General features: G+C 48.4%; 1 protein-coding gene and 1 long non-coding RNA gene across 8 annotated transcripts in view; one reads left to right on the top strand and one right to left on the bottom strand.

Moving 5' to 3' along the window:
• MSI2 (musashi RNA binding protein 2) overlaps positions 1 to 23,753 on the bottom strand; it is a 428,034-nt gene that overhangs the window by 60,751 nt on the left and 343,530 nt on the right. For all 7 annotated transcript variants that reach the window (XR_010110574.1, XR_010110575.1, XM_034942537.4 and 4 more), the window contains exon 9: positions 7,762 to 7,876. Coding sequence is in view for 5 of the 7 variants with exons in the window: in XM_034942537.4 (XP_034798428.1) it covers positions 7,762 to 7,876 (115 nt within the window). In the remaining 2 variants the exon portion in view is untranslated. The remainder of the gene's footprint in view (positions 1 to 7,761; positions 7,877 to 23,753) is intronic.
• LOC134729462 (uncharacterized) lies at positions 15,411 to 22,975 on the top strand. Its single transcript, XR_010110576.1, has 3 exons — positions 15,411 to 15,563; positions 17,487 to 17,592; positions 21,831 to 22,975. It is a non-coding gene; the product is annotated as an uncharacterized LOC134729462 (long non-coding RNA).

Raw genomic sequence — 23,753 nt, 5'->3', positions numbered from 1 at the left:
GCCACACGGGGGAAATTGGCTGGCTGCATATCAATAGCACATTACAGCAGACCCGTGCAGACGCTCCATCAAGCCACATTACGGCGGGATGACCCAGCCACCACTTCCATTAGCAGCCTGGCCCCTCCCACACTGGCCACTGCACAATTTATCTGCTCCAATACTCTGGACGCCTGATCAATCCCACAGTAATTATCTCTTGTCACTAAAGTCAAAAAAAATCAAGGCTTCTGCCAGGGTGACCACCTCTCTTGCAGATCGGCTTTCCATTGCAGAAGCAAAAATACAGAAATCAACAATAGAATTTGGATTTGCCAGTGAGCTCATTTTGAGGCCCCATTTTGGGGATGCTGACAAAGTTGTCAAAACTGTGGTTCTGGTTCTAGATCTTTGCTGCAACCCTAGAGATGTCTCCCTTCTAGACGGGTCCATGGCTCATCTTCTCCTGGGCTCTGTTACTCAGCTACTCAGAGTCATGGAAAACGGCTCCCACCAGGCCCCAGACTTGAAAGAGACAAGAGACAGGGCTGTTTATCCAGGGAACTGCCAGAGTGTGACATATCTGCTGCGTGATGTTTAGAGCACTGCCTGGGGCTCCTCATCGGCTCCATGAGGTCTGCAAACAGACTAAACACCAAGTGCCAAGAGTCCTTCCTAGGCAAGGACGTGAAGGCTAAAGTCTACAAAGATGCTTTGCCCCCAGAATCACCCTGAGTTGCAGGGGCTCCTCCAGACCTGCGCCGTCCAATTTAAATTTAATTCAAATGATCTAAAATGAAAGCTCCAGTTCCTCATTCGCAAAAGCCACAACTCAAGGGCTCAGCAGCTACCGTGCACAGGCGGCTAGTGATATTGGCTAGTGCAGACAGGACCTTCCCTCCCTTGCAGGAAGTTCTATTGGACTGCACTGCTCTACAGGGACAATGAAGAGCTGAATTCTGAGTTTCCTCTGTCCACCAGGAAGCGGCTAAACAAAGGAACACTTCCTTGAGAATAACCTAAACAGATATTTTTGGGAAAGCCAGATCCCCATCGAAACTGAGTGTAGATATATGGTTTTAAGTTCCAGCCAATCTCCAATCTTTTGATCTGTTAGTGAACGCCAGCAGATTACAGCTTCCTAGTCCCTGTTCTCAACGATACTTTTTTTTTTTTGCTCACATTTCAGGGGGCTTAATGTCAGGGAACACTGAGTCAGGACTTCACGGGGGGCTTCTCAGTACGACTGCACCTAAGAATGCTTTTGGCTAACGTGCTTTAGCTGATCATCAGCATCTCTTCGTTTCTGGGCCTGCTAGGGTGAAGCTTTTCTTTGAGGGCTCAGCAATGTGCTATTTCTCTAACACTCGTATCAGCATGTTAAATAAACAGCATGTGCCCAACGAGGCCAAGAAAGTTAAAGGCAGTGGGATTATGTGGCAGAGAAGGCTCAGAGAAATAAAATATATCAACAATCATCATGTGTTTGCTTTTATTAAGTTCACCTTCATTAAGAAAAATGAAAGAGATTCTATCACATTGAGCTGGATAACTGTGGGCACCTCTTGGTGCCGCAAGGCAGTGCCACAAAGTCTGAGGGGCTGCACAAGACCATTTCTGTTTTTTTGTTTGTTTGTTTTTGAGATGGAATCTTGCACTGTCACCCAGGCTGGAGTGCAGTGGTGTGATCTTGGCTCACTGCAACCTCAGCCTCCCGGGTTCAAGTGATTCTTCTGCCTCAGCCTCCCGAGTAGCTAGGACTACAGGCATGCGCCACCATGCCCTGTTAATTTTGGTATTTTTAGTAGAGATGGAGTTTTCACTATGTTGGCCAGGCTAGTCTCTAACTCCTGACCTCAGGTGATCTGCCCGCCTCGGTCTCCTGGGATTATAGGCATGAGCCACTGCACTGGCCTGCAAAAGACCTTTCCTAAGAGTCTTAGGTGACTCTGGTTTTGTCCGGCTCAAAGGTGGGAGACCTGGCCTAAGGATAACCCCTCCTCTTCTCTTCTACATTCCTTTTAAGGAATTCCCATTGGGTTGATTATTCTGTGATTCTGTCAAACGCTGTAAAAGCTAAAACCAAAACAGGTGTAGGTTTTCCCCAAGGATGTCTGCAGCCATATCAACAGAGATCAAGATAGAATAACTGTGCAACTACATGCTTATCAGCCTCCCTCTGAAGAGACCACCCAGAGTATGGAGAAAATCTTAAATGATATTTAAAAATTAGTTCCACAGTGTTCGAGTCATTTACAGACCAGTGTGCTGGTTGTCTCAGACTCCTCACTAGAATGTCAGCTCCTTGAAGTCAGAGACTTAGTTTTCTGCTGCATTTTCAGCATCTAGAACAGTGCCTGGCACTTAGTAGGTACTCATTTAATAAATATTTGTTGAATGAATGAATTTTAATGTTTTAATGGTTTATAGTCTCACTTCTAAAAAATCCCTAGAAGTGCTATTTATTTTTCCACTCTTTCAATAATAAAAGTTTAAATCATGGAAACCTCATCTAATTTCATTGGTTAGTTAACTTTAAGAAAATGTTTTTCTGCGTGAGTCAAGTTCATCAGCCAGATTGCTGTTGGTGAGGATGGTAGTGCTTCCAGGACTAATATGCAGGCATAGTGCTCGGTGGAGATGGTGACTCATGTAACTGATGGGGTCATGTGAGGCCATCCTACCAAAAGATTTGACTCTGCCTGATGCTACACTACCACTTTTGAGGGAAGAAGCAAGAAGAAAGAGAAACAGTCTTTGATGACAGAGTCAAGGGCTTCCATCATAGCTCAGCAAATGGCAGTCTCCTCGCTTAGAGAGTCCATAGACCCAGAGGGCCAAGCTGGGCCAATGGGTAAAACAGAGGGCAGCCCAGGGAGTTCCCAGTGGGTGCTTTACAGAGGGCTCAGGAGGAGGCTCTGTGATGGCTGGGGAGGCCTGTATCTCCTCAGATACAACTTGACACTGTATCTGATTCATCCCTTCTGCCTGGACCTCTGGCTGAGCTGGTTCCTGGCTGAAGGACACATTTTGGGACATCTTAGGAGACCCTGCTCAGTGCATATGGATGGCCTCACCACAGTCACTGGGAAATTCAGGAGGGCCCAGGGCTGATGAGGCCTGGAATCCAGCACACAGATCTTTGTCAGAAGGTGGCTACTCAAGAATAATCCAAACTCCTTGGGCTGGGAGTCCACAAGGAGAAAGAGGCCGCAGTTGCCACAGCACAGGTCACATTCGTGAGTCTAGCTAGGTTCTCAGCCTTGGGTGGTAAGGAAGTCCAAGCGGTAGGGCTTCCTAGTGCCTTGTTAATAACAACTCCCAGCTTGAGTACATGCTACGATACCTTGTTGATTTGAAGACACACATCTTTTCCACACTTTAACTTCTCTGAAAGTGGGATCTATCTTGCAGCCAATGTGATAAGAAAGCATTATGCGGTTTAATTAATAGCATATTTTTTCTTTCTGAAGAGTACATGAACATACATCTTACTAGCCATGGCATCTCAGATTAGACTAAATACAGCATTTACCAGGCAAGATACAGTTTCATTTATCCCTGAACAACCCCATGAAGTAAGATTGTTACCCCATGGGTAGGATAAATGAAGAATAGAGAGGCTAAGCCACTTGCCCCAAATCACACAGCTGATACAGTGAAGAGTCCAGGTCTGCTGATTCTGAAGTCCCAAGCTCTTGCCTCTGGACCACACGGCCTCCCTTGCTGGAGCCCTGCTCTGGCTAGGGCTGACCCCATCCATTCCATCCAAAGGGTTCTCTACTTGGTTAGAAGAAGACTAGTGCCTCTGTGACCTGGGGTTGGGCTGGATAGGGTCTGGGGTTAGGCACAACCACAGCTACAGCAGGCAAAAGGCAAAGGCCTTCAGCAGCAGGGTGGGGCTGTGGAGGTTATAACTCAAGAACAATAGGCTCTGAACTGCAACAATATCTTTACCTAACAGCCCCTTCTTTACTGTGGCTTGGGGAAGTCATAACTTGAACTGTGAGTAGACGGGGGAAGAGCTGGGCAGATGAGTAAGCTCCTGGCAGGCATCACATATCCATCCCCCAGCGAGCAGGCGCTGTTCAGATGCTGTCCAGATAAGCGCAGGGACCAGTGCTGTCTCCTACCACCTCAGTAGGTGCTCTCAGGAAGGGGCCACTCGGGTCTGCCCACGAGCTGCAGGCAAAGCCAACCCTGGAGCCCCTGGGCCTGCCTCTCCCCACCTTCCCACACACACATGGCCAGGATCCTTGGCTCTCAAGGTCCCACAGTAGGGTCCTCGTGTTCCAAGCCTGTTTATTCCGAATGGAAGGCCCCTGCCTTACTCATCCTTCTCATTTCTGCTGAAATGCCACTTCCCTGATTCCTAAGACTGGCTTCCACTGCTCATGACGTGCTCTCCAACCACCCCTAGACTCTATGATGATCATCAGGCGTCTGTGCAATTCATGTTACGCATCAGGCTCTCTGTATAGACCACAAGCTCGCTGAGGGCAGGAAGCACATCTGCTTGTGAAGCACTGTGTCCCAAGGCTACCCAGGGCTGGTCACGCAGCAGGTGCTCTTGACCCATGCCTCCTGCCCCGCCTCCCTACCTGTGTTCCCATGATGAAATGTTAGGTACCCTTCTGTTCAGGGATCCCTGCTTGGGTGATTATGGAGATGTGGGCCTGAGCCTTTGCTCGGAGTCTGGGAGGCTGAGCAAGCACTCTTTGCTCTTTGTCAACTGACAGGAGCTGAGCTGGCTCCGCTTCACACCTTTGCTTCTCCCAGATGAAAACCAGTTCCTTCTTCCCAGCATGCAGAGGGTACCAAGTTAGACTCAGAAAGGTGGGAAATTTCCTGAAGTTGGATCCTGAAGGTCTTCCATTTTATGCTGTAGGGCCTTTATGCTCATTTTAAATTCAAGACTCTAAAACCCAGTAGGTGGTAATAGGCTCAACTCTTTCTTATTTTTATTTTGCTTTTATTTATTTATTTTCTTAAGAGACAGCGTTGCTGGGCGCAGTGGCTCACGCCTGTAATCCCAGCACTTTGGGAGGCTGAGGCGGGCGGATCACAAGGTCAAGAGATCGAGACCATCCTGGCCAACATGGTGAAATCCCGTCTCTACTAAAAATACAAAAATTAGCTGGGTGTGGTGGCGCGCGCCTGTAATCCCAGCTACTTGGGAGGCTGAGGCAGGAGAATTGCTTGAACCCAGGAGGCGGAGGTTGCGGTGAGCTGAGATCGTGCCACGGCACTCCAGCCTGGCGACAGAGCGAGACTCCATCTCAAGAAAAAAAAGAAAGAGAGAGACAGGGTCTTATCATTTTGCTCAGGCTGGTCTTGAACTCCTGGGCTCAGGCAATCCTCCTGCCTTGGCTTCCCAAAGTGCTAGGATTATGGGCATGAGCCACCGGCCTGGCCCCCAACTCTTTCTTATTTTATATTTTTTCAGAAACAGGTCTTGCTATGCTCTATGCTGCCCCGGCTGTGGTGCAGTGGGTACTCACAGGCACGATCCCACTCTGATCAGCACAGAGTTTTGTGCTGCTTCATTTCCAACCTGGTCCTGTTCACCCTCCTTAGGCAACCTGATGTTCCTCCACTCCTAGGAGGTCACCACATTGATGCCAAATTTAGTGGGGACACCAAATCTGCACAGCCCAGAGTTCCTGGGCTCAAGCTTTCCTCCCGCACCAGCCTCCTGGGTAGCTGAGGCCATAGGTGCACGCCACCACACCCCACTAATGTTTATTATTATTATTATTATTATTATTATTATTATTATTATTATTATTTTGAGACAGAGTCTCACTCTGTCACCCAGGCTGGAGTGCAGTGGCACAATCTTGGCTCACTGCAACCTCTGCCTCCTGGGTTCAAGCGATTCTCCTGCTTCAGCTTCCCAAGTAGCTGGGATTACAGGCACGTGCTGCAGTTCCCAGCTGATTTCTGTATTTTTAGTAGAGACAGGGTTTCACCATGTTGCCCACGCTGGTCTTGAACTCCTGACCTCAGGTGATCCATCTGCCTCGGCCTCCCAAATTGCTGGGATTACAGGCATGAGCCACCATGCCCAGCCTAATGTTTATTATTTTTTGTAGAGAGGGGGTCTTGCTATGTTGCCCAGGCTGGCTCATAAACTCCTGGCCTCAAGCGATCCTCGTGCTTAAGCCTCCCGATTACAGGCGAGAACCACTGCACTCAGCTCAACTCTCCTTCTTTCAGGTTTGATTTCACCATTTAAAACTACCAGCTTAGTTTCTTTTGATATAAAACATAAAGACCTAATAAAAATTATTTTTTAAAGGAGGAGCTAAGGAATTATCTTGTAGTGAACCAGGAAATAATTATCACTGATTTTTAAAATCACACTCTTAAATATAGATATATTTAGTTTAGACTCTACCCTTTTCTATCAACTGGTGCATTCCCATATACCATACTGTTTTAGTTACTGTAGCTTTGTGTTACATTCTCACTGTTGGTCTTTTCTCATTCCTCTTTTTAAAAACATTTTCTCATTTATTCTCACTTGTTTCTTCTTCCAGGGATAAGTTTTAGAAACATCTGGCCAATTTAAAAAAATTACAATAGGATTTCTCTTTGAAACTCTGTTAAGCCTAAAAAATTCATATGAGGAGAATTAACATCATGGCCATTTTTAATATTCTTCTGGCATCTTTTTCTATTTCATAAAGTTCCTCAAAATAGTTTTACCTGCCCTTGTTATTTCCTCAGACAAGTAGATACAATTCTTTGTCAGACCGCAAAATGTTTTATAAATTTAAAATTAAGCCAGAAGTGATTTAAACAGCAGCAAATCTGAAAATATAGAAAGGGCTTATCAAACAATGTAGAAGTGGGACTCTTAGCCAAACCAAATGAAAATCCATTAACACTAGACAGCTCATGTGCCTGAATGGAATTTTACCATTAACTACCATTTATCCCATTTAATTAGTATTTTCCTGACACACAATAACTTGCACTAAAATACCGTTCTCTCGCCTTTAAATTTCTAATTATTGTTGCGACCTACACCATTACGCATCTCCACTGCTTTCTCCATCTTTCATGCCATTTAAGCGGTAAGATTTTCAATTATCTACGCAGGACGGACAGAGATACCTTTAAGGAAACGGGCATAATATGCAACTCAATTTCTCTAAAAGCCAGGAGAAATCATTTTTAGTCAGAACAAACACACTTTGTCTTTCATCTTTTTTTTTTTTTTTTTTTTTTGGCAAATAAAGAGTAAAACAGGCTATTTAAAACATCCATTTAAATGCAAATTTTGATATCCCAAGAGAAAAATGTTAATCATTTAAATAGACAGGATTATCGCCCACCCTTACCACTTCCCTCCTCTCCCAAGTTTTAGAAAATGTAGCCTTAGCCCACACAAGTCAAGTCAGCCAGGAGTCCTTACATCTTAAGAACTCCCACTCAGATGAGAGGGCTGAGGCAGATAGAGGGGGACTTTTCCTTCTTTTGAGGAAGGAGATGGAAAAGAGAGAAAATAGTCTAACATATCCTATAAGCCAGGCATGGGGCAAGATTATAAATACAAACACACACACACACACACACATGCATGCACACACACACACCCACACTTAATCATCACATCTGTCTTGGAACGGGGAATTATCATCCTCATCTACAGACAAGGAAACTGAGGCTTAGAAAGGTGAAGCAGTTTGCCCCACTGGTAGGTGACCCAATTGGGAGTAGAGGCCTCCATAGCCCTCCCAGTCCATGGTGACCTGCGGTCCTGTCCAGACTCACCCAGCATCCCCATGCCAAGCATGAACGCGTCCATGGTGTAAGGCAGTCCCCGGGCCCGGCCTCTTGTCCCAGGTGGGAACATGACTTCTTTCGGCTGAGCTTTCTTACATTCTACCTGTTAAACAGAAAGGCGAACAAATGAGATGCAAATGAATTCCACGTAAATGTCAAATGCAGAACCTGTCTGGTTATGAGCTAAGTTATTTTTAGCCTTGCTCCTTACCCACTGTAAAAATAGCCATGCCGAGTAAATGGCCTGCAAAATAAATACTTAAGAAAACACGCCACTTGTGCAAATCCTGCTTCGGAAAAACCTACAAGGATGAAACTGGGTTCTGGAGGGGTGGCAAGGACGTAAGCTGCAGATATACACACAGATTGAAGCTCAGGCTGACGCTCGTGCAGAAAGCATGACAGATAAGGAGGCAGACAATGGCTGTTGGATGTGTCTGTGAATAATAACAACAATAGCAATAATAATAATCCCTCAGGATTTTTCAGCCCTTTACACATTTACAAGTGCCCCTGACATTCTCTCAGGCCAGTGACTCTTCATGCCAGGCCATCTGATTCAAACTCTTATTAAACAGACAGACCACTTAGCCTTAGCTCCAGTTCACAGATGAGAAAACAGAGCATCAGAAGTTTTGTGTTGGCTGGGCGTGGGGGATCATGTTTGTAATCCCAGCACTGTGGGAGGTGGAGGCAGGTGAATCAGCTTGAGCCCAGGCGTTTCAGATCAGCCTGGCAACATGATGAAAACCCGTCTGTACTAAAAAAATACAAAAAACTAGGCAGGTGTGGTGGCACACACTTGTAGTCCCAGCTACCTGGGAGGCTGAGGTAGGGGGATCACCTGAGTCTGGGAGGTCAAGGCTGCAGTGAGCCATGATCACGCCACTGCACTCCAGCCTGGGTGACACAGCGAGACCCTGTCTTAAAAAAAAAAAAAAGAAAAGAAAAGAAAAATTCTTGTGCAACATGCTGAAAGCCCTCCCCAACAGGTTCAGGCCTACAAACCAGATCTTTAGAATTTCTAGGTCAGCAATGCCACATTTCCACAAAACCTACACCACCACCACACTCCTGAGGGAAGTAATAAGATTAAACACTGATTCTGTTCATCTGGATTACTAGTTTCTCATTTGCAGCTACATTTTCAAGTGGTTGCTAATCTCCCCTTTCTGTTTCCCTTCTGACTCTAAAATTTCCTCATGCTAATCTGCTTGTATACCCAGAGGTCACTTATTTAATAACCTTAACTATGCGAACTATAAACCTCAGGGAATAAGTAAAACTGTGGCCCTCGGAAGCTCCTTCACTGTTTTACCAGAGCGCCTTAGGCCTGTGCTTATTGGCACTTATTTGCTTTTTGTTTACAGAGAAATTTAACAAGCATTGTTAGCCAGTAATCAGTCCCACTGCTGATGAAGATGGGATGTTGCAGGGTAAGGCACGGATGCTTTTAACAGCCAAAAGAAACAGCATGACCGCCTGATAGTGACGGAGAAAAGACAAGAAACAGGTATCTTATTTAAAGAGCAGTCTGGGCCATATGGTATAGGAGCAAAAGCTCTACATAGTTCAACAGCTGCTGAGGTATCACTGTAACACAGAAAATTACTATTGTTCACAGGTGTGCCTGAGATATCAAGAAAAAGTTAAACTGTGTGCAATATACATTGTTTAAACAGAGACCTCTAGGCCGGACGCAGTGGCTCACACCTGTAATCCCAACACTTTGGGAGGCTAAGGCAGGCAGACTGCTTGAGTCCAGGAGTTCGAGACCAGCCTGGCTATCGTGGCAAAACCCTGTCTCTACTAAAAATACAAAAAAAATTAGCCAGGTGTGGTGGCATGCTCCTGTAATCCCAGCTACCTGGGAGGCTGAGGCAGAAGAATCGCTTGAACCCGGGATGTGGAGGGTGTAGTGAGCCGAGATCGCACCACTGTACTCCAGCCTGGGCGACAGAGCGAGACTCTATCTCAAAAAATAAAAAAAAATAAATAAAATCAAAATAAAAAAGGAACCTCTATGGGTTATCCATTTTGGAGATACTCACATCCCAAATACTTCAATCAAAAAATATTTTAGTGCTCAAGGTTAGGGGGATGCTATAATTACCTAAGATATAAGTCACCTTTCTTCAAAGACACCAGACAACAGGTATTACTCTTGCTCTTTCAAGAATAACCACAAATGCCTTAAAAAGTGGACAAAATGGTTCAACATTCATGACTAATATGCTTAATACAGAGTTCTACAGATTAAAAGAGATAAGCATCCCAAAAGAGACATGGATAAAAGACAGGAGTAGACAATTCACAGATGGCTAATAAAGAACACATTCCTCAAGATGAAGCATATTTTTTGCCCACAGATTGACAGTGATGAAAGCATTGTTTGATGTAAGGGTTTCTGAGGGTATAGTGTGGAGGGGTGGAAATTGGCACGTATTTTTCTGGAGGGCAACCAGACACTACATCAAAAGCCATAAATTTATACATACACCTAGTAATCTTACCTCTAGGAATTTGCCCTACCGGAATTAGAATTTTTTTTTTTTTTAATAAAAGGAAATACCTAAAATATAGAAGAACAAGGAATTAGCTGAGTTTGGTTTATCCACACTGATTGAATGCTATGCAGCTATGAAAAAGTGTGTTGATAATAATCATGCACTGGTACTGGGAAACCCCTCAGTCCCAGGCAAACCAGGATGATGGGTTTCTTTAACTGCAAGCGGGAAAACAGCAAATGTCACTGACTTTTTGAAAAATAAACAAGTGCATATATCATATAGGGAAAAATACTGAAAAGACATACTAAAGTTGTCTTAGAATCACTCTGTTTTTAAATTTTAATTGGGCATTTTGCTAGTTATTTTCTAAGCTTTCTGCTAAGCAACAGGGAGCAGGTTTTTGTAAGATAATGCAATAGACTGTTACTGATAGGGCTATTAGAATATTGTCATTGCAGGTAGGGGGGAAAGGTGATTGAAAACAACAAACTCATCCAAATTGGCTCTTTTAGGTTTCTCTCCTAAGCCCAGGGGTGAAAACTGGCTTCAGGACTCCAGAGGAGCAGGCTGAGAAATCTCATTTGCATGAACCTGCCCCAAGCCTAGGAAGATGGGCGTGTCTCGCACAGGCAGACAGATAATTACCCAAAGCCAACACCAGCAAGGGGAATAATACCGCTAACCAGCTCACTTCCTAATAGCCCTATCGGTGACAATCTACTGCATTGTCTTATGAAAACCTGCTGCCTGTTCCTAGGCAACCCCATCAACGGAAATCTCAGGTTTATACAATTTTCATTTAGGGAACATAAAGGTTAACTGACTGTAATGGGAGTGTTTTAAACAAACCCACCTACTCTTCCTCTCACTGAACAGGGCTGACAGCTCTGTTTAATTCTGCTCTGTCTTTGCTGCTGGTGGTTTGGGCAGCAATGACTGTCTGAGTGTCAACCACCTGCTGGGTCAACGGTGAGTGTTCCCCAAGGCCAGGGGCCATGGCACATCCACTCTCCAGGGGACCCTGGCCTGTCCTGGGCATCTGAATGACAGGGGAAGGCAGCAGCTAACAGTTAACAGCAGGGAACCTGGCCTGCCTGCCCTGAAGGCCTCTTGAAAGACTTCTCAGGACCAGGAAGCCTGTCCAGTCCCCTCCACCCCCGAGACTCAGCCACTTAATTCAATGACGCAGATGCGGAGGAACTCAACACGCCAGGCAAGTGCTAGGCTTTGGGGACCCAAAGATAAATAAGGAAAGCCTCTACCTCTCTGAGAGCTCTCATTGTATTGAAAAAGAAGAGGCTCTGACTGTCTTGTTCTCCTAAGATGAATGCAAGTACTCACACATCAACCTGCCCCTCGCTGCTTCTGCACTTGTTAGCCTCTCGAGTGTCTTGAGTAAGCCCACATCGGGTCACCTTCCCCTGCTGTCCTCCCCCAGGCCCTGCATAAGTCAGAGAGCTTGGCATGAACAACCCGGGTGACAGTCAGAACCCAAAAAGGGTAAAAAGTGGTCTATCTTTTCGGTTCTAGTCATGTACTTAGGCTATCTGATCACATGCTCTGTTCCAGGTATCTACTGCTGAGCAACAAACTGCCCCCAAACTTAGTGGCTTTGAGCAACAATTTAATCATCCTTCCTCAGGGTTCTGTGGGGTGACCGGCTCAGCTGGGCTCTTGCTGGTGGTCTCATGGCGCTGTGGTCAGGTGGTGACTGGGGCTGAGGCCAGAGGAGGCCTCAACGAGGCTGGAGGCCCAAGATGGCTCCTCGCTCACATGGCAGGCAGCCACACTGGTTTGGCTGGGCCTGCTGATGGGGCGTCCACCATGGCTTCTCCATGGCGCCTGGTCTTGTCACAATATGGTGGCTAAGTCCCAAGAGGAAGTGTCCCAAGCACAAGCATTCCAACAGACTCAGGCAGAAGCTGCAAGGCTTCTTCTAACCTAGCCTTGGGACTCACAGTGTTCCCTCCCACACATTCTACTGGTGACACTGGGCCAGCCTAGAGTCCGTGTGGGAGGGGGCTCTAGGGATAATCTTTGGAGACCAACAACCACATGTGGTCGGTGAAGGGCAGTGAGCTGACAGGGCAGCAGGAGGCACTCCTCACACTCTGGCTTTTGGCTGGCTGGGTCCTTGGAGCAGTGGGCACCTAGGGCTGCTCTCACCACAGGGCAGAGGGCAGGGCACGGGGGCTCCCTTCCCACTGTAGCCCCACACAGGCCTGCCTGGCTCCCCATGGTCCTCTAAAACAAAACAAATGTGGTGCTCATGGGGACCAGGCCTCTTGCTGCAGGTATTTTGGCCCCACCTCCTAAGACTTCCCCTTGAGGAAGGCCCACCTCCCAGTCTCAGTCCTTGGGTCTCCTGCACCAACGGCTTCTCACAGTGGCTGCTGCTACTGCTGCTACTGTTTCAAATAGCAACTGACCAGAGCAGTCTATTCAAGGGGCAAGAAATGCAGTGAGATGTTCCATCTGACTGAGCACTTGTAAGAAGCCTCAGAGGCCACTGATGACCAACTGCTCATACCAGAAAGACCAGGTCTCTGTTTTCAAGGTGCACAGCTGGCAATGCCACAAAACACTCCCAATACCAGCGATGTGCCAACACCCCCCACCCCAACAAAATTGATGGGATTTGTTTTGAAATTTTCTTCTCCCAATATGCTGCTTTGTTCGACAAACTGGCCTTAGAAGAGAGGGTGTGGCTTCCTCATAGTCCCCATGGTAATGGGTTCAGAATAATGACCTAGCCCCTGGACACCTAGCCCCTGGACGCCTAGGGCAGCAGCATGTTCCTTTAGAGAACAAAACGAAGGCCTGATGGGAGTGTGGCCCCTGTGGTCACTAACACTCTTGTCCTTGCTGCCCACTGGGTTGGGTGCCTCCTCCCATCAGCATCCACAGCAACTCAGCAAGGAGGTTTGCAGTTTCTAACTCCTTACTCAGGAATCATTTCAAATTTACAGAAAAGTTGCAAGGAGAGTATCCTTTACCAGAATTCACCTACTGCTAACATTTTGTTACTTTTGCCTTATCATTTGCACACACTCCTGAGCCCTCTATATGTAGAATTTTTTTTTTTTTTAGACGGAGTCTTGCTGTGTCGCTCAGGCTGGAGTGCAGTGGCGTGACCTCAGCTCACTGCAACCTCCGCCTCCCGGGTTCAAGTGACTCTCCTGCCTCAGTCTCCCGAGTAGCTGGGACTATAGGTGCATGCCACCACACCCTGCTAATTTTTGTATTTTTAGTAGAGACAGGGGTTTCACCACATTGGCCAGACTGGTCTCGAACTCCTGACCTCGTGATCTGCCCGCCTCAGCCTCCCGAAGTGCTGGGATTACAGACGTGAGCCACTGCACCTGGCCAGGATTTTTTTTCCCATTTGAGAGTAAGTTGGTATGCATTTCCTAAACATGAGGGCATTTTCTTACGTAATCATAGCACAGTTATCAGTCTCAGTACGTTTAACATTAATACAATACTTTACCTTCCATATGCTTGTTTTGCCAGCGGACCCGATAATGACCTTTATAGCTATATATCCATCCCACAGAGCAGGAGACTGAGGCTCAGACTCAGACATCTAACCTGTGGTCCAGACCCAGTACCTGTGTGCAGGGCTGGGATGTTAATCCCGATCTGCCTATAGCCCCAGCCCAAGCCAGGAGAGTGGGTGCTGTGGCCCTGCGTTACACCCTCTCCCTAGCGGGGAATGCTTAGCACTGGCTTTCAGAGGAGGTGCTGGAGCTTCTGCAAGAACAGCTTCCCTGCAGCTACTATGAGTGGCCACTCCTCCCCAGTGGATCCGAAGCCCTTGCAAAGGTAAGCTCACTGCCCTGGCATCTTTGGGGACGGTGGCTGGCAGTCTGAGGAGTATGCCAAGCTTTGGGAAGTAAAGGGCTTTTGTTTTTCCCTGGTCTCTGTACAAAAGAACCCAGTCAGCATGCGGCCTTGGGGCCCAGAGGGAAATCCAAGCCCTGGACCTGTGGCCTTGATGTACCATCCAGGACAAGGAAAGCCTGTTTGGCCTGAAGAGGCCAGTGTTTGCAGTTTCATTTCTCACTCCAAACAGGTCGTGTCTGAGACTGTTTAGTCCTCCAGCGGGAGAGGCCTATTTCAATGGATAAAATTCCCCAGTGCTCAGGTATCAACCTTGACCGTCTGACTGTCTGGCTAACAGAAAGGGGAGGGGAGAAGAGGGAGGAAAGGGCTCAGGAGGAGAGGAGGTCCTGCAGCTTCTAGGGTGGGTACCTGTCCTTCTGTGGCGTTTCCTAACAGACATAAGAGGCCTGACCTGGTCTTGCGCCTGATCAGCTTGACCTCTTCCCCAGCCAGGTTCTGGTGGGTTTGAGGCCAACATTGTTTCTCTGAAGATCCTCACCTCCGGCCATTAGGCCCTGAGCTCTGCCCAGGGAGATGGTGAAGAGGAGGGGAGATGCTACTCAAGTGTAAAGTGTCTTGCCTAGAGCCTGACAGCTACACACATCTTGCTACTGAGGCAGGAGGGGTGAGCTTGGCCTCCAGAGACCACATGTCACACACACCTCCCTGCACAGCCCTCCTTTGCCATCCAGTGGCCACAGCCTTTTTTCTTCCTGGTCACTGCTCTCTTGCCCCCTCTGCCAATCACAAGCCTTTCTGGAGACCCCACAAAAAGCAGGACATTTTGTAAGGCTCTTGCAGGTTTATAATCAAGATTCGGGGAGACCCACCCTCAAGGAACTTGCAAAGCAAGGAAGATAAACACAAAACAAGCCCTTGATCAGAGTTCAACTCTCCTACTGTGTACCTGCACGGCACCTGGCCCTGAGTCAGCTTCACAGCAGAACGAACAGGGCCCACGACAAAAAGACGACAAGGGGTCCTTTGACCACCAATGACTAGGATTTGCAAGACGGCAACAAAGAGCAGAGCATTAGACCAGCATGGGGGCCTCTGAGGGCAGGGCCAAGCGATGGCTCAGGCCTTACACCCAGGAAGCTGGCACTGTTGAGAGAGAGCTGTTGAATGCGTTGGAGAAAGAGGCTATGATGTAACAAGGAGAGGGGGTGGAACCCACCTAGGGGAGGTGGAGTGGCCCGGGGAGGGAAACGCAGGAACCTCGGCTGCCCTCCATGTACAGCTCCCACTTGAGATGGGCGTGTCACCATCACTCCTGCGTGACCTTCAGAGAGCCAGGTCACCTCTACTCAGTTCTAACATCTGCTCCACGGTTTCAATTCCATCTTGTTGCTCTTCTTGCCCAGGGCCAGAGGCCAAGATGGATTCCTGACTAGCGTGAGTATGTGGCCAGGTGAGGGCAAGGCCTTAAGAAGCCAATAAGGGGCTAGGGGGTTGGTGAGGCAGCAATTGCACCCCTGTAAATCCTGGCAGCTGTGCTGGGAAGCCCTGGTCCTTCAATCTGGCAGGGGAAGGGTCCCTAACCACTCTGCAGTCCTTTTCCCTCACTGGTACAAGCCCTTCTGCCCTTTGCATACTCAGGTAGTCATATAGTTTGGATATTTGTCTCCGCCCAAATCTCATGTTGAAATGTACTCCCCAGTGTTGGAGGTGGGGACTGGTGGGAAGCCTCTGGTTCATGGGGGTGGATCCCTTGTGAATGGTTTGGGCCACCTGCTTGGTGATGAGTGAGCTCTTACTCGGAGTTGCTTAAAAATGTGTGGCACTTCCCTGCACTCTCTCTCTTGCTTGCACCTGCTTTCACCAAGTGACGTGCCTGCTCCTACTTTGCCATCCTCCATGAGTAAAAGCTCCCTGAGGCGCCCCCCCCCCGAGAAGCCTAGCGATGTTGGCACCATGCCTGTACAACCTGCTGAATTGTAAGCCAACTAAACTTCTTTTTTAAATAAATTACCCAGTCTCAGGTATTTCTTTACAGCAATGCGAGAATGGCCTAACACAGAGAGGCTTCCCAGCTGGTCACTGTGGATACTGGAAAGTGAGTGGAAGAGACCCTCCCTCCTCGCTTCTCAGACATCATAATCAGGCACTGTCCTTGTGGACAGGGACCAGCGTGTGGCCAAGCACCAGGGGACCTACTTGTAAATGATAACTTTTCTTGTTCTACTGCAAAAAGGTCCTCATGGATGTGGGACCTGCCCATGCAGTCTACAGAGGAAGGGGTTACTGTGCAAACGGAAATGGAGCTGCCGGCTTCCATAGGGAAAGGCAGGCAGCAGGAATGTCTACCTTCCAGGACACATGCATGTTATAAATGGCCCAGACTTGTTTGCAAAAGGCATTGAGAAACCTATTAGATTTATAATCTTGACTCAGGAGGGTTACTCTGGGGAGGAAGGCACGCACTGTTTATTGAGTGCTATCCATAACTAGGCACAGCCACAACATCCTCGTAATTTTCATATATTACATAACATATACACATAATGGATATAAAGCACAGTGCCTGGCACACAGAAGTCCTCAAAGAATGTCCATGGTTGTCAACTCCCTCATTGCATGGACCTCATTTCCTCTGTGCGATGGCCTTACCCGCCTCGTAGTTACAGCAGAAAAGGACACAGAGGTTCTAAGGAATGACTTGCCCAAGGTCACAAAGCACAGTCAGAATTCAATCACAGACCCCCAGCTTCAAAACCCCTGCTCCCTCCTCTGGGTCTCTGGCTGCCAGCCACCCCCCCATCACCCCACCTCACACAGCCCTTCCCCACACTCTCCACCCAACCCTCAAGGCCTATCTGGGTCTAGTTCACAAAGCCTTTCCCCCTAGTTCACAAAGCCTTTCCCGATGCTAGCTTCCACAACTGATCTCCTTACCACTTCCAGAATTAATTTCATCCATTGTTTCCTCTGCTCAGTGTTTTATTACAATCAGTGATGGCAAAGTAAAATAGGTCATAAACCAAAAATAAACATTAAGCATCTACTATTTACCAAGCAGCGGCTGGGTGTGGACACAGAAATGAATGTGGCTGAGATGTGGCTCTTCCCTCAGAGGTCCTCAGAATCTGGGCAATGGGTAGAGAGGAGCTGGTCCCCAATATCACCTGAGATGTACCCCAATAACTGCAGCCCCCACCCTGCCCAGATCTGAGAGTGGGTGCCTCCTAGTCTGTTATACGGCAGTCTAGCCTAGGGCTAAGGCTCCTGGCTTTAAATCTCTGTTCCACTTGCCGGCTCTCTGAGCTGAGACCGGCTGACTAACTTCTTTGCACCTCAATTTTCTCATCTCTAAAACAGTGACAGCTGTGCCTACCCCATAGGGCTCTCGGAGCTAATCCTATAAAGTGCTTGCACTGGATAAAGTTGGTTGAGTCACACCTTGCCCTCTCCACATGGAGCCTAGGTGAGTGCCTTTGAAGGTGATGAAGTCAGGTCACATCTGTGTTCACTGAAATCCCAGAATGGGGAGTGAAGAGGAAGAGAGAGAGCAGCAGCCTCCCCAGCACAGCAGATTCTTAGCACACAGTCATTGCCTTTCTCCCTAACCCTCCCTGCACCTGTCGGCCAGGTAGGTCCCATCTCCCTGCTTTCATCAGCAGGATGTGCAAAGAGAGCTTCCCAGGCCGCACTATTTGGGGAAAAAGCTGATGGTGGCAGCAGCAGCTGTCCTCCTTTTCATTTCTGGGAACCTGCAAGGGCATTTCAAAGTGGAAAGAAACCTCAGCCTCCAGCAGGTGCTCAGGTTCCGCCACAAGGCTGGAGGAGTAATTACCCCAGGGCACGGTGGGCTGGGCCAGAGGCCCTGCGTGGGGCCTAACTTCATTTATTTAAAAGAGGGAGAAAATAAAAGGTATGGCTTGAGCCTTCTTTTCTAGGCAGAGGCAGCTGAAAGAAGAGGGCAAAGGAAGAACCAGGGACAGAACTCCCAGGCCCTGGGGAAACTAGAGTGAAACTAGAAGACAAATTGGCAAGAGTCCAGGCAAGAGCCACGCTACTCTGGGCTTGGTCTCTGCAGCTGCATACGGGCGCAGACTGTTCATGCCCTGCCTTCTGCACGGGGAAGAGGCAGAAGAGAAGGGGGAGCAGCCCCTCCTAGTGGTCTCCATGCTCCCCTCTCATGACCCTGCGCCCTGGGGGTGGAGTATGGGGATGCTGGTGGCAGCACGTTCAGAAAAGCCCAGAGGCACTGGGTGCTGAGATACTGAGAGACAGACCACTGCCCTCCCTGGCCCTGCCTACACTGATATCGTCAGAGGACAGATGAAGGGCAAGCGAACCACTCAGGCAACTGGGAGGCCACTCCCTGCAGGCCAAATTACTTCTGCCTAAAGAGCAACAAACATTTACCACCGAACCACCCGGCCTCCCCCAACACACTAATCACTCTGCTCTCATTAACACAGCCTGTACACAAACAGCATGTGCACGCGCTTGCGTGTGTGATGCGTGGGGGGCAGGATCTCTCCCTCTCCCACGTAAACACCAGATTCATTTATTAAATGCCTCTCTGGCATTTCCTTTTTTGCCTTCATCCTGCTTGTTTAATATTGCATTTGACATTCTCATTTTATAAATGGCAACAGAAGCAGAATGGATGGCTAAAATTAGCTTACGAGTGAGAATGATGCTACAAATAGGATTGTGAATACAGAAGCCTAGTTAATTCCACCCACATTACCCGCCCCCCTCCCCACACACAAATACACCCACCACTTTTGGGCTGGTTCCCGACTGAGTTGTCTTCAGGGCTGAGGAGGAGCAGCTGGAAGGAGTTGGGGGGTGAGCCAATCACTGGGCACCTTGCCAGGTGGCAGGGCCCAGAAGCCGACCCTAGCCTGCGGCTGGCCTCCACGGATGGGCTGGTCACAGCACTGCAGCCCTGAGTCCAAGAGGACAGCTCAGGACCCTCCTCCCTTCTTATCCTTCTGCCCTTCCTTCCCCAGAATCCCCTGTTCCGAGTCAATCCCCCAGGTATGCCCTGGGCTGAAGGGTAGCAGGCCTAAGATCTCAGTAGGCTTTGCTCTTAGAAGTGGATTTTTCTGGAACCTTCTTAAAGAATGAGTCAGGTGAAGAGTGGGACTCAGCTTTTCCGGGACCTAGACAATCACATCTCTTGGTTCCTCCTGCTTTGGGAGGTGCACCACCTCCTTTCCTAGGACCATCCCCAGAGGCACTGAGAGTGCCCACCTCATACTCTCCATCCCTGCCCCGCAGGCTCGGGACCCAGTCCTGCCCAGGTCCTGCACCACTTGCATTTTACTGACTTATAATCTGCTGAGGACCTCCTTACCTGCTAACTCTTTATTTGCTCAGTAAAATAATTCTAAGAATGATGACAATGATGACAGTGGTGAAAAAATCTATCACTCTGATAGAGAGCGTGCCATGGCCTGGCTCTGTTCCAAACCCCTTACAAGTCTTAAGTCACAGCACTCTCCGAGGTAGGCACTACCACAACCTGTTTTACAGAAAGGGGAACCACAGAGCCGAAACACAGAAGTAACTTGCCCAAGGCCACAAAGCTGGGAAGTGGAAGGGGGTTCAGCACTGAGGACTTGAGGCACCCTCTACCAGGAAGGCCTCCCTGGTTGACAGCACCCTGTTCTGACCATTGTGTCACTCCCCACCTGGGGGCTCCCCCAAAGAATGAAGGCACTGATACTTTCCACAGGCTGCTATCCCCAAACTCTGTGCCTGTTTGGGGCACCCCCTCCCTACTCTGCCCCTAATAATGTGTGCTCAATAGTGAAACTGGCTGACCATTTGGCTAAATGCCTTTCATTGGACCCCTGTAGACAAGGCCCTGACTGGGCCTGCTCTGAGCTAGATTAGTTTAGTCCAGGAGTCAACAAACTGTGGCCAGCAGGCCAAACCCAGCTGCCATGAGTTTTTGTAAATAAGCTTTATTTGAACCCAGCCACGCCCCTTCATTTATATATTGCCTGGACTGTGTTTGTGCTACAATGGCAGGGCTGAGTAGATGTGACAGAGACTCTCTGGCCCGTTACAGAAAATTTGCTGGCCCCTGGCTTAGGCCCAATGGGGGAAACTTGAAGTTATCAAGGGCTGATTCCTTCAAGGCTACCCGATTACATACCCTACAACAGAACGGGCCGAGACCTCCAGGTATCAAAGCAGAGCTTTATGTAAGCTGCAAAAGGCAGCCATCCTCAATCTTCTGATTTCCCACAGGAGCAAACTGGTGCAGACAGGTAGGGCACTCACCTGTGGTTACAGAATCACCAGCGGTGGACCTGGGATTCAGGCTCAGGTTCCAAGGCTCTCTTGGTGCCTCAAAGTGACCCAGCAGGTCCCGACTTGGGGACAAGGACACGTGCACCTCACTCAGGAGAATCGAGCCCTTTACCCCAAGAGATGCATGCCTCACGTGTCTTCTGCAAGCAATGCTCCAAGGCCTGCACCCAGAGGGGTAGGGCATGGTGAGGGGCGGGAGCAGTCTCTGGCACTGAGAGCTTCCTCTGGGAGATCTTTGGAAATCTGGTCTCTGTTTGACCATAGAGGGAGTATGGAGTGGTGCCAAGAGCACCAGACTGGCCTGGAGGTCCAGGTGCCAGGCCTGGCTTGGCCCCATTTGGCCTGGCTCCATGCTCCCTTCATTCCCAAGTCCCTTCCTTCTGATGATAATGGCTGGGCAATTTATGACCCACAACTCCCACATTATCTGTCATTAGCAGTGGCCCTTGCCTGGTGCTTCTCAGACTTTAATGTGCACACCAATCACTGGGGATTTGTCAGCATGCAGATTCTGACTCTGCAGGTCTAGGGTGGGTCCTGGGACTCTGTATTCCTAACCAGCTCCTAGGGGCTGCCAAGGCTGCTGGTACATGGACCACACTTTGATTACCAGCATCCAGACCTCTCATTCCAAGACAAGGGACAACCAAAGTAGCTGTACCCATGAGTTACTTAGCAAATTTCTGTAAATCCTATCACCTTAAAGGAGTAAGAAAAAGGACTATTTAAAGCAGGGGTGTAGCCAGGTGTAGTGGCTGACGCCTGTAATCCCAGCACTTTTGGAGGCAGAGGCAAGGAGATCACTTGAGACCAGGAGTTCTAGACCACCTGGCCAACATGGTGAAACACTCTCTCTACTAAAAACACACAAAAAATTAGCTGGGCGTGGTGGCGCATGCCTATAATCCCAGCTACTCGGGAGGCTGAGGCACGAGAATCACTCAGACCTGGGAGGCAGAGGTTGTGGTAAGCCGAGATCGTGCCACTGCACTCCAGCCTGGGTGACAGAATGAGACCCTGTCTCCAAAAACAAAACAAAACAAAACAAACAAAAACCAAAAAACAGAAAGCAGGGGTGTCCAATCTTTTGGCTTCCTTGGGCCACACTGGAAGAACTGTCTTCAGCCGCACATAAAATACACTAACACTAAAGATAGCTGATGAGCTTTAAAAAAAAAATTAAAAAAAAAAATCTCATAATGTTCTAAGAAAGTTTATGAATTTGCATTGGGCTGCATTCAAAGCCATCCTGGGCCGCATATGGCCCATGGGTCATGGGTTGAACAAAGTTGATTTAAAGTAATCCTGCAGTAGTATTGTATGAAGCAAATACAAACTCTTCTTGATATTCACTCATCATATAAATCCATTTTTTTCAAATACTAGGTTTGCCTAAATGGGCAGCAAGGTATAATGAGAAGAACAGAGGGTTTGGAACCAGAATGACACAGGTTCAAATCCCAGCTCTGCCCCTTAGAACTGTCCCACCAAGGAAGATCCACTGCTGCTGAGCTCTAGTGAACCCCTCTGTAAAATGAGATGAGGACACCTGCTCAGGATGTTGTGAGGACAAAAGGAGACAGCACGCACGTAAAGCACAGTCCCAGTGCCTATAAGCACCGATTCCTTTCTGTTGAATCAGGCGTGAGGAAAGGCTCTACCCGAGATGCCCTCGTCCCAGGCACCTTTCAGGCTGTACCCACGCTCTCACCCAATGAGGGTGGTGATGGCTCCCCAACATCATTTCAAGCTCTAGGCTGTACTAGGCCTCTGCGGATGCCTGGAGGTGGCTCTTGTCAATTCTCACCTCCCTTCCTGCTGCTGCCCGGCTCGTCAGGAGGCCGCTTGAAGGCTGGGCTCTGGTGACTCATCAAGCAAGTGTCCCTGCTGCTCAGGGGCTGCTTCAATCAGGGGGACGCCACGGGAGGCATTATTAGCTGCACCCGCACTGGGGCACACAGAGTAGCCAGGGAGGATCCCCTCTCTGGTGGGTCACGAGGCAGCTCTGTGCATGCATTTGTGTGTGTTTATTGATAAAGAGCCACATTTGCATTTTGCTCTGGCTTGGACAGCTTGTGGGTTTGGCCCTGAGCTTGGGTGGCAGTCAGCTCCTGACCCATGCTCGTCACTTATCTGTGTCTGTGGCAGTGGAGGAAGAGGCATGGAGATCTGGGACCTGTAAAACCCAAGCGTGGTCCTTCTCCCTAGCTGGGAATCTGGCCTGTCTCCTCTGCTCTTCTCCTAGGAGAACATGGAACCACATGGGCCACGACATAGCTGACTGGGAAAGGGCGGTCAGTGACAGAGGGCCTGCAGCCCAGCTACATAACCCTGAAAGCCCCTTTTGGCCTGAAGGGGACACACAGTCTGATGGGTACAGATGTGAGCTCTGGAGTATAGCTTTCTGGGCTTGAATTCTGGGGCTGCCATTTGCTGACCATGTGACCTTGGGCAAACTGCTTAACCTCTCTCTGCCTCGCCTTGCCAATCTGTAAATGGGGATAATGATTAAAGAGTAAGTGAAAATCAAATGAAATAAGATGCAAGATGCATAAAGTGTTTAGTAGAGTATGTAGTTTGTACCACCCAATGTCAGCTATTAGTGGGATCTTTATGTGTGAAAGTGTGTCATGTGGGGTCTTTCTGGGCATCCTCCTGCCTGGAGATAACCTCCTTAAGGCAGGGCCTACATGGAGAATGAAGGAAGGATTCCTGTGATCTCCACTTCCCAAAGACAGCTATCCTGGTCCCCTGTGAGTAGAATGACTCACGCCTTCTCCTGGCCCTTCTGCATGGTAGAGAAGGAACTCCATTTTAAAAAATGCCCAGGAAGAGACTCCCCGACCCAATTAGATGGGCAATGGCTTTAGGAACTATAATGTGCCTCACAGACATGTGGTCCTTCAGTGAATCCTTTATTTAGTCCACAATTATTTATACAGGGTCTCTTAAGTGCCAGGCACATGAGATTGAACCAGAAGACCTAGATTCAAGTCCTATGTCTGTGACTAATCTGCAGTAAGACCTTTCCCATCTGTGAATATAAAAAAATCATGGCTCCAGTATGTACCAGGGGGCGCAGCTATCTGCCACTTCCTGCCAAATACCCAGAAAGATTGCGAGGGTTTGAGGAGATGGGTCTGTGGTTTCACAGCACAGTCCTGTTTATGAAACACTCCTATGCACATTCTAACAATCATCCATGTTCTTGTTTGGCAGTCTCTGAGTTTTCAGTTTTTCCAGATATCTCATTTGAATTCTGTCCATAGCCCAGTTTAAACTCATTTCCTTTTCTTTGGGCCTCAGAAG

This window comes from Pan paniscus, chromosome 19 (assembly GCF_029289425.2).
Source record: "Pan paniscus chromosome 19, NHGRI_mPanPan1-v2.0_pri, whole genome shotgun sequence".
Taxonomy (NCBI): Eukaryota; Metazoa; Chordata; class Mammalia; order Primates; family Hominidae; genus Pan; species Pan paniscus.
This window is presented reverse-complemented; position numbering and strand designations above follow the sequence as displayed.